Below are 17409 nucleotides of genomic sequence, written 5' to 3' on the forward strand. Positions count from 1 at the left end.
GTTTCCGCCCCAACAGATGTTTCCCTTGGCTTTTCTTTGGGCAGCTTTCGGTTCCTCTGTGCCTCCTGTATTCTATTAGGTCCAGCTCCACGTTTGTCACCAGCTGGTACCAGTCTTGGATTCGATCCGGCAGTTCTCAAGGCAAACATATGTGGTACAATTCTCAGTTCAGGCCGTCCCTGAGGTAATGGACCAAGAGCCACTCCAACCAGTGTCTCGGCTTCCCTGCCAGTCTCCGGAATTCTCTAATGTATTCTGTTATGGTCTACTTCCCTGTCTGATGGCATGGATCTCAGGTTCTGCTCGCTGGACCTGTGTGCTGTCTCCGAAGTGGTCTCTAAGCTCCCCCAAGAATGCATCAAGGTCTCCTAACTTGGGGACTTCCTTGTCATGGAGTGCCATCACCCATTCTGCTTCTTCTTCTTTGAGGTTGGCCACAATGATGTCCATGCAGGCCACATCATCAGCGTACATTGGCACATACCGGTCCATGTGTGCCCACACCTGATTTAGGAAAAATGCAAATTTCTCCGGATTCCTGTTGAATGTAACTGTGATTGGTGGGGGTGCCAGGGGTCCGGTGTGCTCCATTATCCCAATTGCTGCTCCGTAGGGAAAATGCCAGGGCTAGCACCAGCGGCTGAGGAGGTGGCTGTCTGGCAGTCCTGCTGCTGGGCCGCTGTCCACAGGAGCCTGGTGGCTCCTTAGACTGGGTCCGGACTGGGTTGAGGGACAGTGGTTCTCCGGGGGCTGGCCATTCCTATGGCCGCTGTGGGTCCCATTCTCTGTCAGGGTTGAGGCAGTGGTTCTGAAGTGGTCACTGAGGAGTGGCTGGATCCCATTCCAGGAAGCAGTTCTACCCCGAGTTGGCTCCCCTCCTTGCAGATCCAGCCCAAAGAATCTCTCAGCTGTTCGACCGATGGGCTGCACTGCACCTGTTCCTCCCATTCCACTGGTCTCTTTCCCTTCCACTCCAGGACCTGGACAGACGCTCCCTCCAGGGGAGATTAGCGGGAACTCGGCTTCAGCCTCCTTTGGTATCATGACTCTCCGTAGCTCCTTTCCCATCTGGCTGTGGCTTCCTACCATTGTGGCCTATCTCGCATTGTCACTTGCTCTTTTGGATGGGTCTCCAGCGCTTGGGAATGGAGGTTCAATTGGCCCATAGCTGGGCTCTCTTTCACCAGTCTCACTCTGGCCATCTTCTCCCAAGTGTTCACAGCTCTTCTGGAAGTGACCAGACAGGCTGCAGGAGCTCGGGAGTCCTTGAGAAAGTTTTTCGTAAAAGAGAGCTGATTTAACGTCAAGGTTCCGACTGACGAACCCAACCAAGTAAACACCATCAAGGCTTTCCAAACTCTTAATGTAAAACTTCATTGAATACATCATTTCGGCACGCATGCAAGCAAAACCTGCTCTGGCAAAACCCCACCCAATCCCATACAGCTGGTTCTGTCCCAGCCTCTGCGAATACTGCTCAACCACTTACTTGTGAGGAAAAACCCCTTTGCACTGAACAAGGCAGGACTTGGTAAGATAAACCCCTTTTATTTTGTCACAGCTTTTATGGAACAAAACTCCAACCAGTCCTTTAGCTGTTGAAATGAACAAGATCAGTCTCCGAGTTCTCAGCTGCAATGTTTAAGGTTTAAGTAATTCAAGCACACAGAAATCCGACAAACCTGGTTAAATATCCAAGAATCCTGAGGCAAGAAATCCAACAACAGAAGCACAAAACTGTAGCATGAACTGCAACCAGTCCCTCCCATGCCTCTCCTCTTTATAGTCCAACCAGGGCATGGATTCTTAAAGTCTTTTACTTTTCCTGGAGAGCCGCCCCACCGCCCTCTGCTTCCTGCATGCCTTTCCTTCCTGTGCATCCGTGCATCTGGAACAGGCCCCAGCTGCTTGTCTTCGCTCAGTTCAGGCCCCCAAATCAGCTGTCTCTCTGCTTGAGTGTGAGTAGATGGGCCAAATATCACATCTAGCTCTGAGTCTTCATGCTCCTCAGAGCCTTCCACAGACTCCGATGTGACCCCAGGCAACCCGTCTCGCTCATCCGATTAATCTGACTCGGCTGCTGGATCTGCTGGCAGGCAAGGACTCACAACAATAGTAAAAGTGTAGAATTCCCCCTCCCCTTTCTTGATCGGGTCACACTGCTCAATTAGGTGGAAAAATATTGTTATGGGAAAGTGTCTCTGGGTCTGACCAGACACCTGGTGAACTGTCTTTGGTTCTCACAGTCTGCTTTCTTGATCTTTTGAAGTCTGCATTCTAATCCCTTTCCCTCCCCCCAGGTTTGCTGGCAAGCTGAGTAAGCAATAATTGTCAGATCAGCAAAAACATGCTTCGAACTTGATAGTACCTATTAACAATGATAATCAGTGTGAGAGGGATATTACTTGGATAAAGATCACCTACAGAGAGAACATGAAAAAGCAGGAAAGCCACTTCTGTAATCTTGCCAAGAAAACTGATAACTGGTCCTGGCAGTCCACATATTTTGGCTGGAAGAAATAGCGAGTCAGGAGGCAGCCAACATTAGCAAGTTCAACTACTGGGAGAAAGATGAGTGACGGGACAAGATTTTGCTTCAAAACACATCAAATATGAATTTGATACATTTTTTTAAATAAGTTTTTATTGAGTACAAAGAAAAAAAAGGATTAAAAACATTGAACATGGTAAATCGTCTCTGACTGACATCTCAGTCCATATTGTACATTAATTACATATAATAATATATCTATATACAAACTATACATTTCTGGTCTCTATCTTAACTTATCTCTTTATTTGTGACCTCCATTTCCCCCCCCCATCTATAAAATTTATTCCATATTCGATAAAATTCTGTTTCTTCCTGATTTTTTTATCTTTTAGTTATCCTATCTAGTTCTGCGCAATACATAATTTTCTTTATTAGTACTTCCCCACTCGGTACTTCCATTGCTTTCCACTTTTGAGCAAATAGTATCCTTGCTGCCGTAACCACGTGAATAATTAAATGTGTCCTCTTTATTTACATTTTTCTCTAGTATTCCTAATAGTAATGCCTCAGGTTTGTATTGAATGTTTTGCCTAGTCATTTCTATTGCCCATTCCCAGTCCATACGCCAGTACACTTGTGCTTCTCTACATGTCCACCATACATGAAAAAAGGTGCCCTTTTCTTTTTTACATTTCCAACACATAGATGAATATCCGTTATACATTTTGGCTAATCTGGCCAGAGGGAGATGCCATCTGTAAACCATCTTATATGGTTTTCTTTATATGATGTGGCCAATGTGATTTTGTTATTTCGCTCCCATACTTGCTGCCATTGATCCATATTTATATTATATCCTAGATCTATTGCCCATGTCACCATTATTTCTTTAACCTGCTCCTCATATAGCTTATGTTCCAACAGGTGTTTATCAATATTCTTTATTTGTTTTTTCTCCGGGCCTAGCAGTATTTTATCTAACCCCGTATCTTGTCTGTTAATACCCCATTCTTGCTTATCCTTCATGTATCTTGCTTGTATCTGGAGATAAGACCACCACTCCATGTCTATTCCTTGTTGTTTTAGCTCTTGTTTTTGTTTTAAATAACCTTCTTCTGTCAAGATGTTTTTATATATAATAGCCTTGTCTTTCCTATACAGATTGGGATATGTGACTGTCTCCAATGGCGATAGCCAAGCCAGAATCTTTGTGTAATATTGACGTTTAACTATATTCCAGCTTTTTATTAATTCTTGCCGAACCTTATGTCTTAAAAAATATTGGTGGTTTCTGCTTTGCCCCATGCATATGTGAGCATGCCAACCCTACTGGAGGTGATAACCCTCTAAATGTAAACATCTTTTATTTTCTAAGGTTATCCAGTCTCTAATCCATGTTAGGGCCGCTGCTTGGTAATATAGCTCCCAATCTGGGAAACCTAAATCTCCCCTTTCTTTGGCATCCTGTAATGCCTTTAATTTTATTCTTGCCTTCTTACCGGACCACACAAATTCTAAGGTTAATTTATTCAGCTCCTTGAAAAAGTTCTTGTCTAATTGAATTGGGATATTCTGAAACAGGAATATCATTTTAGGTAAGATGTTCATTTTCACTGCAGCAATTCTCCCAAGTAATGAAAGATGCAAATTTTTCCAACGGTCTAAATCTACTTTTATATTTTTTACCAATTTACCATAATTGTCTTCTTTAATTGATGAGCAGCATGCTGAAATAACTATCCCTAGATATTTTAATTTGGAAACTACTTGTATACCTAATTTTGCCTTGAGGTTTCCTTTTTGTATGTTAGTCATATTTTTTGTTATAATCTTTGTTTTGATTCTGTTTATTTTCAAACCTGCCAAATCCCCATACTCTTCCAATATTTCGAATAGTTTCTGCCCTGATTGTTCTGGGTCTTCTAATATAAATGCTAAGTCATCTGCATAAACTTGAAGTTTGTATGTTTCTTTCTTAATCTTAAATCCTTTAATCTGCTCTCTTGTCTTACTACTCTAGCAAGAATTTCTAATGTATATATAAATAACAATGGGGAGAGAGGACATCCTTGTCTTGTACCTTTCTGTATGTTGAATTTATCAGTGGCCTCTCCATTTATTATGATCTGGGCCTTTTGTTCAGAATATATTGCGGTTATCACGTTTAAAAATATTTCCCCAACATCCATTAATTTTAGTTGTTGGATCATAAATTGCCAATTGACATTGTCAAAAGCCTTCTGTGCATCAAGGAACAAAGTGCCACTTGATGATCACTATGCGATTCATAAAATTTGAGAATGTCTAAGATTGTTCTTATATTCAGCTTAGTCTGTCTGTTTGGTAAAAACCCATTTTGATCCGAATGTATGAAATCAATTAGGTACTTTTTGAGTCTCTCTGCCATTATTGAGGCAAAAATTTTATAGTCAGAATTCAATAATGATATAGGTCTATAATTTTGTATCCGTGTTTTTTCCGCTTCTTCTTTTGGAATCAATATTATATTTGCCTCTGACCAGGACTTAGGTATTTTAGCACAGGTTAGTACGGCGTTGAAAACATCTAGTAGGTATTGATTGTGTCAGGCCTCCATGCCCAGGCCTCCGCCGCGGCAGCCTCCATTGCTCTGCAGCCCCACTGCTCGATGCGGCCACTTCAGAGGGCACCTCCAATCCCGTCGGTGCCGCGCTGCTGCCTCTCGCCTCCACCATCCCGGGCGACGTCTCCACTATCCCGGGCGACGTCATTGGATGGTGCCGCTGCCTCTTGATGCCGACATCCCGGCCGACGGCAGTGGGCGTTGCCGCGTCGCGTGGTGTGGCGAGACGGGGCGGCTCCTGGGCTTTCAGGCCGCTGGACTTTCCATGAACGGAGGCCTGTCTTGTGCGCCGCCGGCGCTAGACCGGACGAACGCTGGGCCTGACAATCCTACAGGTGTTGGCGGTGGCGGAGCTGGCTGACCACGGGGGAGGGGCTAGACAGGGTGGACCTGGGAGGGGCTGGAGGGCGTGGGGTATATATTTGAGCACTGCGGGACTGTTACCCCAGTGCTAACTTTGTTTCATTTGCGATGATTAAAGCATTGATGGTTTACCGTTCCTGTTTGCTGGATCTCGTTTTGAAAGTTTAGCCAGGACGGCCTAACATTAAGTTAGCACTCCCAAACAACTACAAAACTGTTTTCCTGCTTGTGGACTTGTCTCCTCGAAGTCGGGTCGGCGTCGCGGGCATGGCAGAGGGAACGCAAGGTGCGGTACCGGCTGTAGAGCCGCCTGACCCAGCAGGCCAGACGGAGGTCCCGTCTGGGGGGGAGGAGACGGAGGCTGTGGTGCGGCCAAAGGAACGGGCACCGCAGACCCTGGAGGCGGGGGTGGAGACCCTGCAACCGGTAGCATCAGCATCGTCGGGGGAGTGGTGGCTAAGCCCTGCTTTACAACAGACCGGGGCTGGGGAGCCGCGGGTAGCAGCCGGTTACAACAGACCGGGGCTGGGGAGCCGCGGGTAGCAGCCGGTTCGGGGCCTGCACTGAGCGGTTGGAGAGAGAGACGTGTGACTGGGGATGAGGAAGAGGAGTGGAGCTACTCCACCGCTCCAGGACAGTACACCCTAGATATACTCCGGGACCAGTTTGGGGAGACAGGCTATATTGCACCACCACCCGCAAGGCCCAGGGCTGGAATGGGAACCCCAGCAGAGTCTGCACGTTTCCATCTAGCCAGCCCAAAGCTCAGACTTACGGCGGGGGACCACCCGTCTGTGACAGATCCAGGCGGGGTTGCGGGTGGACGGTCACAACACCTGAGACAGGGCCGTCAGGCCGGGGTCCCGGCTAGAGATCCCTCTAGATTGTCAAGGGCCACACCCGGCTCTTCAGGCCATTGGGGGGTGGGACCAAACGGTCGTCGGCCTATACCCTCGGAGGCAGACCAGTATGGGGCCCCTTGGCCTCAGACGGTAGTGTGGAACCCACCCCCGCTCACCATGACGTTTGATGGGGACCCGGACCGCTTGGCAATTTTTCTGAGCCATGTATTCAGCCACCTGGACCGTTTTACCGCTCTATATTCGTCCAACTGGGCAATGGTGGTGGCTGTCACAGCGAGTTTACAGGGGGAGGCCGCAGCCTGGGCGGCGGATTTATACAGCGACCACGCTCGGGAATTGGCTGATATTGGCCTGTTCCTGGATGCCCTGAAAACGAGATTTGAGGATCCCTCTAGGCTACAGCGGGCGGAGGCAGAGGTGTTGGGGTTACGGCAGCGTGGCAGGCCCGTTAGGCAGTATGTGAGAGAGTTCCAGCAAGCTGCTGGGAGGCTGCGGTCATGGCCGGAACGATTATTAGTTCACCACTTCCGAGCTGGCCTGGACAAGGAGCTCCGCCGGGCGTGTCTGGTGAGGGGTGTCCCATGCCGACTACTTGACTGGTTCCGTGTTGTGTCGGAGTTGGACGCTGGACTACGTGAACTCCAGAGGACACCGGACGAGCAACCAAACCTCCGGAGAGCGGTGGACCGGCCCAAGGAGACCAGCCGACAACCTTTGGGCCCCTGTCCCACTCCTAAGCCAGTGTTTCGGTGCTTCCGATGCAACCAACCGGGACATAGAGTGGCGGAATGCCCGGTCCCAGCGACAACCAGGACACCAACGGCGCTCGGAAGGCCAGGAGGAACGCCACGAAAGAGTACGGAGAGGTCACGGGCTGCTCTCCTAACCGCCCTCCAGGTGACTCAGCGCTAGCTTTGGACGAGGACGATGGAGATGACGCCGCACAGGACCCCATGGTGAGTCAACCTGTAGCCCCCTTTGCCATCCCAATCACGCTGACGAGTCCGATCACAGGACGCTCCGGCGGGTACCAGGCCCTAATTGACACAGGCTGTACCCGTTGTCTGGTCAGCAGGGAAGTGGTAGAGAAGGTGGGGATTAGGGTGACCCGACTGACGACCCCCATCCGCTTTGAACAGGTGGATGGGTCCCTGTTGGGGGGGGTTCCTGCCACATTAGTGACGGAACCGGTGCGAATGGACATGGGTGGTCATTGGGAAGTCCTCCGGTTTATAGTGGTCCCGACTATGACCGAGGCGGTAATATTGGGGTTGGCCTGGCTGGACAAATGGGCTCCAACGATGTGGTGGGCGGACGGCCATCGCCACCTACGGTTGGGGGTTGGGCCCCAACCGCCACAGCCTGACGTAGAAGAATCTACGAAAGGGGGAGAGATGTCCAAAACGGCCAACGGGGACTCAAAAACAATCCAGAATGACCCCACTCTTAGTTACCCTGCGGTCTATAATGATCTCGCTGCAGTATTTAGCGAGCGGGAGTGCGACAGTTTACCGCCGCACCGCTCCACTGATTGTGCGATCGAGATCTTGCCGGGAGCCAAGTTACCCAAACCCAGGATGTACCCCATGACGCCGCTAGAGCTCCGGGAGTTAAGACAGTACATAGACAAGAACCTGGAACGGGGCTTTATACAGCCAGCCCGCTCTAGGATAGCGGCGCCCGTTTTGTTTCAGGAGAAAAAGGACGGGGGTCTCCGACTTTGTGTGGACTTCCGGGGGATTAACGCGGTCTGTGTGGAACACATGTACCCCCTGCCTTTGATAAAAGATCTTTTAGCCCATCTAGCCAGGGGGAAAGTCTTCACGAAGTTGGATCTTCGTGAAGCCTATTACCGAGTTAGGATAAAGCAGGGGGACGAGTGGAAAACAGCGTTCAATTGTCCACTGGGTAGCTACCAATTTAAAGTGATGCCTTTCGGCCTACAAGGAGCCCCCGCGGTGTTCATGCAGTTGATAAATGGAGTATTGCATGAACATTTGTACCGCGGGGTGTTAGTGTATTTGGATGACATCCTCATCTACTCCCAAACCTTGGAGGAACACGTCCATTTGGTTCGGGACGTCTTAACCAAACTATTGCATGCCAAATTGTTCGTAAAATTGTCAAAGTGCGAGTTTCATCAAAACCGACTTGATTACCTAGGATACCGGATTTCGGCAGCAGGTGTGGAAATGGACCCCAACAAGGTGAGGAGTGTGCTAGAGTGGCAAGCCCCAAAAACGCGCCGACAACTACAAAGTTTTTTGGGCTTCGCCAACTTTTACCGACACTTTATTCCCTCATTCGCCTCTGTGGCGTTACCATTAACACACCTGTTGCGAACCCGATCCACAATAACAAAACCTCGTCCTGGACAACCGATAGCATGGTCACTGGAATGTCAGAGGGCGTTCGAATCGTTGAAAGCACTTTTTGCACAAGAACCCATACTACTACATCCCGATCCAGACCGCCCGTTTGTTGTTCAAGCCGATGCCAGTGATGTTGCTGTGGGAGCGGTATTGCTCCAACGTAACAGTCAGGACAAATTACAACCGTTTCACGTCAGTCTGTTGAAACCAGCAGGGGGAATGTCCCCTGGCCAAGGCCCGGGTCCCATCACACCGGGGCATTATGAAGTCCAGGATATCCTGGACTCCAGAGTACGAAGGGGTAACGTATCGTACCTCATCCTCTGGAAGGGTTATCCCATATCCGAGGCCTCCTGGGTTAAGGATAAAGACATATCCGCGCCCACATTACTCCGTAGCTACCATAAGCGTTTCCCCAACAAACCGGGTAGGCCACCCCCCTGGTAGGCCGGCCCACATGGTATAGAGCCACTAACCCTTTTCTGCTTCCTTTCAGGGGGAACCATGGTAGGGGGAGCCGAATGTCAGGCCTCCATGCCCAGGCCTCCGCCGCGGCAGCCTCCATTGCTCTGCAGCCCCACTGCTCGATGCGGCCACTTCAGAGGGCACCTCCAATCCCGTCGGTGCCGCGCTGCTGCCTCTCGCCTCCACCATCCCGGGCGACGTCTCCACTATCCCGGGCGACGTCATTGGATGGCGCCGCTGCCTCTTGATGCCGACATCCCGGCCGACGGCAGTGGGTGTTGCCGCGTCGCGTGGTGTGGCGAGACGGGGCGGCTCCTGGGCTTTCAGGCCGCTGGACTTTCCATGAACGGAGGCCTGTCTTGTGCGCCGCCGGCGCTAGACCGGACGAACGCTGGGCCTGACAATCCTACAGGTGTTGGCGGTGGCGGAGCTGGCTGACCACGGGGGAGGGGCTAGACAGGGTGGACCTGGGAGGGGCTGGAGGGCGTGGGGTATATATTTGAGCACTGCGGGACTGTTACCCCAGTGCTAACTTTGTTTCATTTGCGATGATTAAAGCATTGATGGTTTACCGTTCCTGTTTGCTGGATCTCGTTTTGAAAGTTTAGCCAGGACGGCCTAACAGATTGAATGCACTTTGTTGTTCTTTATATAGTTCCGCTGGTATTCCACCTGGGCCAGTCGCCTTATTGATCTTTTGTTTATTTATAGCCCTGATTATTTCAGCCATTTTTATTTCCTCATTTAACATAGATTTTATTTCCTCCGGAATCTTCGGTATGTCTGCCTTCTCTATGTATTCTATTATCCTTTCTGCATTTTTCCCCTCATTTCTCTTATATAGTTTTTCATAGTATCTTTGGGCGATTCCCCTTTTTATAGTCTCCTCCCCCTGAATCTCTCCTTTCTCGCCTTCCAAATTAATAATCCATTGCTTCTCTTTCTGCCTTCTTAGTTTATATGCTAGCCATCTTCCCGGTTTATTCACGTGCTCAAAGTTATTTTGCTTAGATGCCTGTAATTTTTGTGCTAACTTTTCCGAATCCTCTATACATAGTTTATGTTTAATTAAATCCATTTTGTTTTTCCATCCTTTGTTTTCAGGATCTCTCTGAAATTGTGTTTCGGCCTGTTTGTATTCTTCCTCGAGCCTCATCCTATATTGTTTTTTCTCTTTGTTTCTCTTGGCCATGTACAAAATTGCTACACCCCTCATGTATGCTTTTGCCGTATCCCAAATGTTCTGCAAGGATGTATCCTCATTGTCATTCGCTTGAAAGAAAAGGTGCATCTCTTTCTCCATTCTTTCCTTAAATTCTTTTTCTTTAAGAATCACTCTTTGGAGAGTTCATCTTGGCCTGCTCCTTTGTCCTTTCAAGCGAAAACTTATCAGATTATGGTCTGCCCAGAGGCTAGGTTCAATATCAATTTCTTGAATTTCCGACGCTAATTCTTTTGTAAACCATAGCATGTCTATCCTGGTCCATGATCTATGTCTATTAGAAAAGTATGTGTATTCCCTCTTATCATAATTCCTTTCCCTCCAAACGTCATGTAAGCTAAGATCTGTACACATCTCAAAAAAGGTTTTGGGAAGTGGGGTTTTTTTTTCCTTTCCTTGCCTCTGTACTTTTATGGTCTTTTGTTTTATCTGCAATCGCATTAAAATCTCCGATTATACAGAAACCATCTCCCTCTATATCACTCAGCTTATTATGAAGGTTTTTAAAAAAGGACACTTGAGCTCCATTTGGGGCATATATTACAACAATTATATTTTTTTTATTCAGCTTAGCCTCAACTATCAAAACCCTTCCCTCTTTGTCGTTATAGATTTGTTTCGAAATTATCTTCTGCTTAACATACAGAACTACTCCTCTTTTTTTTCTCGTCTAGTGAAACATATAGCCTACTTAATTTAGGTTGTTGTCATAGATATTCTTGATCATTTTTTATGTGAACCTCCTGTAAGGCGATAATGTCCGCATTTAGTTTAATAAGCTTACTAAAAACTTTCCTACGCTTTACTGGTGCGTTCAACCCTCTAATATTTGTTGACCAAATCTTATACTCCTCTCCCACTGTCCTGTTTATGTCGTGTCTTTGTGCTTCTAGTAATTCTTATTTCCTTCGCCTCTTCTGAGCTTCTCCCCTGTTGTTCTAGCCTATCTTGTCCTCTTCCCCCTCTCATTTCCTCCATGCTTTGCTCTGTCCCTCTTTTCTCCAACATTCGTTCAATATCTCTTCTTTTTTCAACCACAACTCTTTCTTCTCCGAGATCCCTCAGGTCTTCCTCTGAAGCACAATATTGCCTGTAAAAGTCTTCCGCTTTCTCTACTGTATCCAATCTAAACCTCTTCTCTTGCCAAGTCACAATAAGCCCCTCTGGTGTTAACCATCTAAAATTTACATTGCTTTGATGTAACCTGACGTCAGGAAGAGGTAGTTCTTTCGGAGGTCTCTCATCCTTTTTGGTATCTGTTTTAATACAATAATTTGTTTCCTTCCGTATTCTAACTGTTCATCACGTGTTCTATATAATAATTCATCTCTAATTTTCTTTTTTATAAACTTTACATGGACCTCTCTGGGAAGGTTATGTCATCTCCCATAGTTTGTCTGCACCCTGTATGTCTCGTCCATTCCAGCAATCATCTTTTCTTTGTCAATCTCCAGAACTCCGGCCAACAAACCCGCCATCTTGTCTGGAAGATCTTCTCCTCTTTCCTCAATAACATTTTGGAATCTAAGATATTGGGTCGCCTTCTCCGCTTCCAGTAACGTCACCGCTGTCATTAACTCTTTATTAGCCTCAGAGAAGTTTTTGGCCATCTCTTCCACCTTCTTTTCTTCATTATCCAATCTTTGCTCTACTGCCAGCAACTTTTGTTCATTTTTTGCGATTTGCTGCTGAAAAGCTTCAAATCTTCTGTCCATTGCCTGAATCTTCTCTCTCATTTCTCCAGTAACATTCCTAACTACTTCTAGTTCCGTTTTGATTTCCTCATGGTTCTTCATCATGACTTCCTGGATTGCCTGCAATTCTTTAAGTGGATTGGAACATTCTCTTTAAAGCATGTCATCTAACGATCTTTGGCTCATAGGGCTGGAACCTTGTGTTACGTTTTTCTTCCCCCCACCAATCTTAGCTAAATTTTGATTGCTTGCCATTTTAAATAAACTTTCCCACCACTTACTCTTCTTCCAAAATATCCACTTTCCACTTCCCTCTTTTCGTTCTTCCACTTTCTCCCCCTTTACATTATTCCCATTCCAGGTGTTTAAACAACAATATCGCTGGTATATTCCATCTATGTAACTCTATCAATATAATGCTAATGCAAGTACAAGTTCTAACAGTTCAATCTCAGCTGTTAACTTTAAGCTTTCCCAGCGTTTTCCTTTTTTCTTTATATAATCCAATAAACCCTTCAGTCTCTCTTTAATATGCTTTCTCTTTTCTTCTTTCTTCTGTCTCACACCATGCCGTTCTATATGTCCATATAGTCACCTGCTATCTCCTCAGCAACACTTTCCAAAGTTGTCAGTCTCTATATTGTTCCAGTTCCTTCTGTCATGCAATCTCTCTTTCCGGGGAGAAGGAAAAAAAAACACTAAAAGAAAGAGATCAGACACCTTTCCGCCGGCCAATCCACTCAGCAGACAAAGGCAAAAGCCAGAGGCCATAAGACAAGGTTCTTAGCTTAAATGAAGGTTGATTCCTGTCCTTTTGTGTGGCTTTAAAAATGCTAGGTTTTTAATCAATGCAGCTTGGCTCCTCCACATCAGGCCTTTCCGGGCATTCTTCACTCGCCACTATCTTTCCATTCCTTCAGCTTCTCTTTTTCCAGGCTTTCCCTTTCTGCATTCTCTTTTGACGCGTCTACCAAAACCGCTCACAAAGCTTTGGGAAAAGTCAATTTAGTCAAATCCAATTTACTGTCATTCCGCTATTTCCTCGCTTACTCCGTCCAGCTGTCAGCTTCAGCGGCCATTTTTGGCCTTTTCTTCCTGATCCGCTCAGTACCGGGTTTGTCCGCTACCCTTCGCCAGTCGCCACCAACGGCAGAGCAGCAGATCGCCCACACCTTCCGTCACCCCCACGAGGCTTCTTTCGGCTCGGATGAGCCCCACGGACCTAGGACGAGTGTTTGGTGGTGCCAGAGAAACCATTCACACCACTGCCTGCTCTGACAGCTGGCTCCGCCCCCCTGAATTTGATACATTTTGAAGCAGTCGAGAGTTGAAGTATGACTGTACTAATCTAATGTGAAATCTCCACAATTCTAATTCATTTTCATACTATATACAGACACTCCTAAAAATATGAAGAAAATGTGTTTTTTAGTTTTTACATATATACTGTAGATACAGATTAATTCTAAATTATTGTATTGTGGAAGAGTGATTTTTGTACCATATGTTGTGCACTTTCACAACCATGTACTATAACAGTAGTGGCGAACCTATGGCACGGGTGCCAGAGGCGGCACTCAGAGCCCTCTCTGGGGCACACGCGCTGTCGCCCCAATCGTGAGCCTTCAGCTGGGTTTTATAAAACCTTTTTGCTTTAGGCTTCCATCGCCTTGTGCAAAAAAAAAAAGGTTCAATCAGTCAATTTCAACTTCTCACAGGAAAAAAAAAGATCTTGCAAAGTTGGAATTGATTGAACTTTTTAGTCCCACCCAGTGTGCCGTTACCACCGCAGCCACGCCCACCCAATTGGCCACACCCAGCCAATGGGACACACCCACCCGGCACTCGACGATGCATAAGTGAGTTTTGGGTTGCAGTTTGGGCACTCGGTCTCTAAAAGGTTCGCCATCACTGTACTATAACGTATTAGATATATGTGTATTTACGTACATATCCATTATCCTAATCCATCTCATAGTAAGCAACACAATGCAAAGCACAGACATATAAGGAGTAAACCAAAGAAATTAAAGACGTAAGAGAAAATAAAATCTAATAAAATCTATTTTAAACTAACACCTTTCACTATATGTCTCCATACCTATGTAATTATACAATCATTCTTGTTTCTATCATGTCCATATACATTAGACATTGCCTTTTGTTCCCTACATTTGTCTTTTCTCCTGAGGATATGATCAACTTAATTCAACCACATTTCTCACTTTCCTCTCAATCCACTAACTTTTTCTACATTTATTTGCTTTGTAATTTGTTTTGTATCTCATACATTTTCTCCATTCAACCAAATATCTCAACATATTTATTTTGTATTAGTTATATTGTATTCAGTTGAAATTCATTTATCATTCACACATTCTCAACAATTCAGGCACATTTCTATTCTATTATAATACATATTACTTGATACCATTTTATAGCCTGGGACATCCAAAACATTGTGTCATTTATGTATCTTTATTATACTAAAGTGATTTATTATCACTGAAGTCTATCCTATCCAGAATTTCTTGAAAACAAATCAATGGGATGATTTACATACAGGTAGTCCTTGACTTACAATCATTCATTTAGTGACCATTCAAAAGTGACTTATGACTGTTTTTCACACTCATGACTCTTGCATCAACAGTGGTCACATGATCACAATTTGGACGCTTGGCAACTGGCATGTATTTATTATGATGGTTGTAGTGTCCTGGGGTCATGTGATCATATTTTATGACCTTCTGACAAGCAAAGTCAATGGGGAAGCCAGATTCACTTAACAATCATACTACTAATTTAATAACTGCAGTGATTCACTTAACAATTGTGTCAAGAAAGGTCGTAAAAAGGGGCAAAGCTCTCTTAACAATTGTCTTGCTGACCAATGAAATTTTTGGGCTCAATTGTGGCCATAATTTGAGAACTACCTGTACTACTTACCTGTAGTAAGATATTAGCCAACAATTCACAACATTAAAATATTTTACTAAATTCATCAGGGAGCTAGAAAAAAACTATGACTGTTCTACATAAAGAGATGCTATTATTATTTTATACATCCCTTTTTATAGCAACCATTTTCCTTCTTTGATGTATAGTGAGTACAATGTTGTTAGCCACAGAAAATATATGAAGATTTCAAACCTTCATTCATGTATGTGAAAATGTAATAGTTGTAAGCTTGGAAATTATAACTATGTTTCTCAAAATTTCCATTTGCTTTTGAATGTAAGGTTACTATTAAAGACAGTTAGGCAGAACAATAAAAATTTAGCAGCCCAACTGCTATGCACAGTGCTTTTTTTCTAAAAAAAAAAAAAGTGCTGGAACTCACACACGTCATACAACCCTCCTTGCCTACCCTATAAGGTTCCATCCAAAAAAGGTGCCGGAACTCCGTTCTGGGCGTTGTATGAGAAAAAAAGCCCTGGCTATGCATATGTATATGTGTGTGTATACAGAGCAAGTAAGAGTCAGTAATGTGGATATAACATTGGTAACCATAGTAATAAGGCTTCAGCTTCTGCATTCAGCAATTAATATGTTTATACTTTATATATGTTTCTTTTACTGAACTCAGCACAGAAAATATTGCAATAGTGGAGAAAAAGTCTTTCACTGGACATTTATTTTTTTAAATTAGCATCTAGTTAGAATTAATTATTTCCTTCGTCTGGCTGTACAACTGTACAAATACAACCAATAAACTATTCTAAGAAAACAACATGCGATCTACAAGCTGCTCGTTAACTGCTATGCTATAAAGACTATGAGCATACTTTTCAAAAAGAGATTACATGTTTCATCCTAAACATTTCTTCACTGCTTTATGAAATGAAACCTTACCAAATGGAAGGGGCTCATATTCCATGAAATATTTGCTTTCCAAAATTCTGCAGATCCATTCATAAAAAAATAAACTACCATACTCAAATCATACATACGTCAGCCAAACAAGATTAATTTTAAAAGTCTCACAGAAAGTATGACAATGCCTTCATTAATTACTAAGCAGTAAATAAAGTTTTGAAATATAATCTATGAAGTATTGTGCATAACTACAATATATCTAAAGAAACTATTTCCACTATGTGCAGAACAAAATAAATTTGAAACCATAAATTTCATCCAATTTTTCTCAGTATTCAATTATTTCTATGAAAATTGTTTTAATGATGGCAATATGATTCATGCTTACTTTCATCTACTTGATTTTCTTCTGCAATTTTTCCTCCTTGTTCCTCTTCTTCTTGCTCTTTTTGTGGCACTTCTTCTTGATGGCTTGAAGTACTGACAGAAAGTGTATGGCAGCAATGGTTGAACCCACCATCCCGTGGCAGAGTGTAACTACGGGGCTTTCCCCCATTCCCATTTAAAACTTGTAGTCGTTCACTTTCTAAAGGAAAAGGGCCATAGTGATCCTGCAGATGACATTTCTGGGTAGGAAGAGTTGATTGCCTCCTATGTTCTGGAGAGATAACAGCTGAGTCAGAAAATACTGAATCCTCAAGGGGCAGAGTCTGAAGGTAGTGTAACCCTGAGCTTGTCAGTGGTGTTTCTATTAAATCCTGCCAAGACCGTCGCTGGCTTGCAGTTTTGCGAATGGGAGAATCAGTAGTACTCCCCACTGGCTCTTGACGGAACTCTTCATGTGAAGATTGAGACTGGGAAGTTTCAGTAGATGACAGTCGACTGTGCTTTGGTTCCACAAAAGGACTTGCACAACTCATCTGCAACAGAAATTTACATTCTGCCTTGAAGACAATGGTAAAATAAGTATACAATATACATTTAAGTAACTAGTTATACATTCCAGCTCACTTAGTTATATATTCATTTTTTAAAGCATGCGTATTAGGAATATGCATTAAAGGCGTCCGGTTCGTCACGCGGCCACCATGGATGGCTGGGAGACTTGCTCTCTCTCCCCCGTTCAGTTTCACATCGCTGGGGGGCCCTGAAAAGGGCCGAAAGTCACCCCGAAGAGGCGACCAGCAAGGAGGGGCTTTCGCTGGATCACGGGAGAGCAGCAACTCTCCTGTCAGAGCAGGCAATCCCTCCAAACCAGCGGACAAAAGGACCGACCATAGAAATATGGCTCGTCCCTAGGCTGCTAATAGCCGAAGTCACATTACCATCTGGCAACTTCAAAGCAGCGTGGACAGGACTGGGTGAGGTTTGCGTCTCTTACATCCTAATTACTTAATTACCTGCATAAGCTGCTAAAGTACTTTCCCCCCTGTGGTGAGGGAAGGGGGATTCTAGCCCTCCCTCCAGAAACAGTGGCAATTAACCACTCGGGAGTTTAAAATGTTGGAAAAATAC

At 45.0% G+C, this 17409-nt stretch overlaps 1 protein-coding gene across 4 annotated transcripts in view; it reads right to left on the minus strand.

Annotated features, from left to right (window-relative positions):
• CNKSR2 (connector enhancer of kinase suppressor of Ras 2) overlaps positions 1-17409 on the minus strand; it is a 202547-nt gene that overhangs the window by 38857 nt on the left and 146281 nt on the right. For all 4 annotated transcript variants that reach the window (XM_029283853.1, XM_029283852.1, XM_015814426.1 and 1 more), the window contains one exon: positions 16283-16814. In XM_029283853.1, coding sequence (XP_029139686.1) covers positions 16283-16814 — 532 coding nt within the window. The remainder of the gene's footprint in view (positions 1-16282; positions 16815-17409) is intronic.

The sequence above is a fragment of the Protobothrops mucrosquamatus genome, unplaced genomic scaffold (assembly GCF_001527695.2).
Source record: "Protobothrops mucrosquamatus isolate PMUCROS unplaced genomic scaffold, P.Mucros_1.0 scaffold250, whole genome shotgun sequence".
Taxonomy (NCBI): Eukaryota; Metazoa; Chordata; class Lepidosauria; order Squamata; family Viperidae; genus Protobothrops; species Protobothrops mucrosquamatus.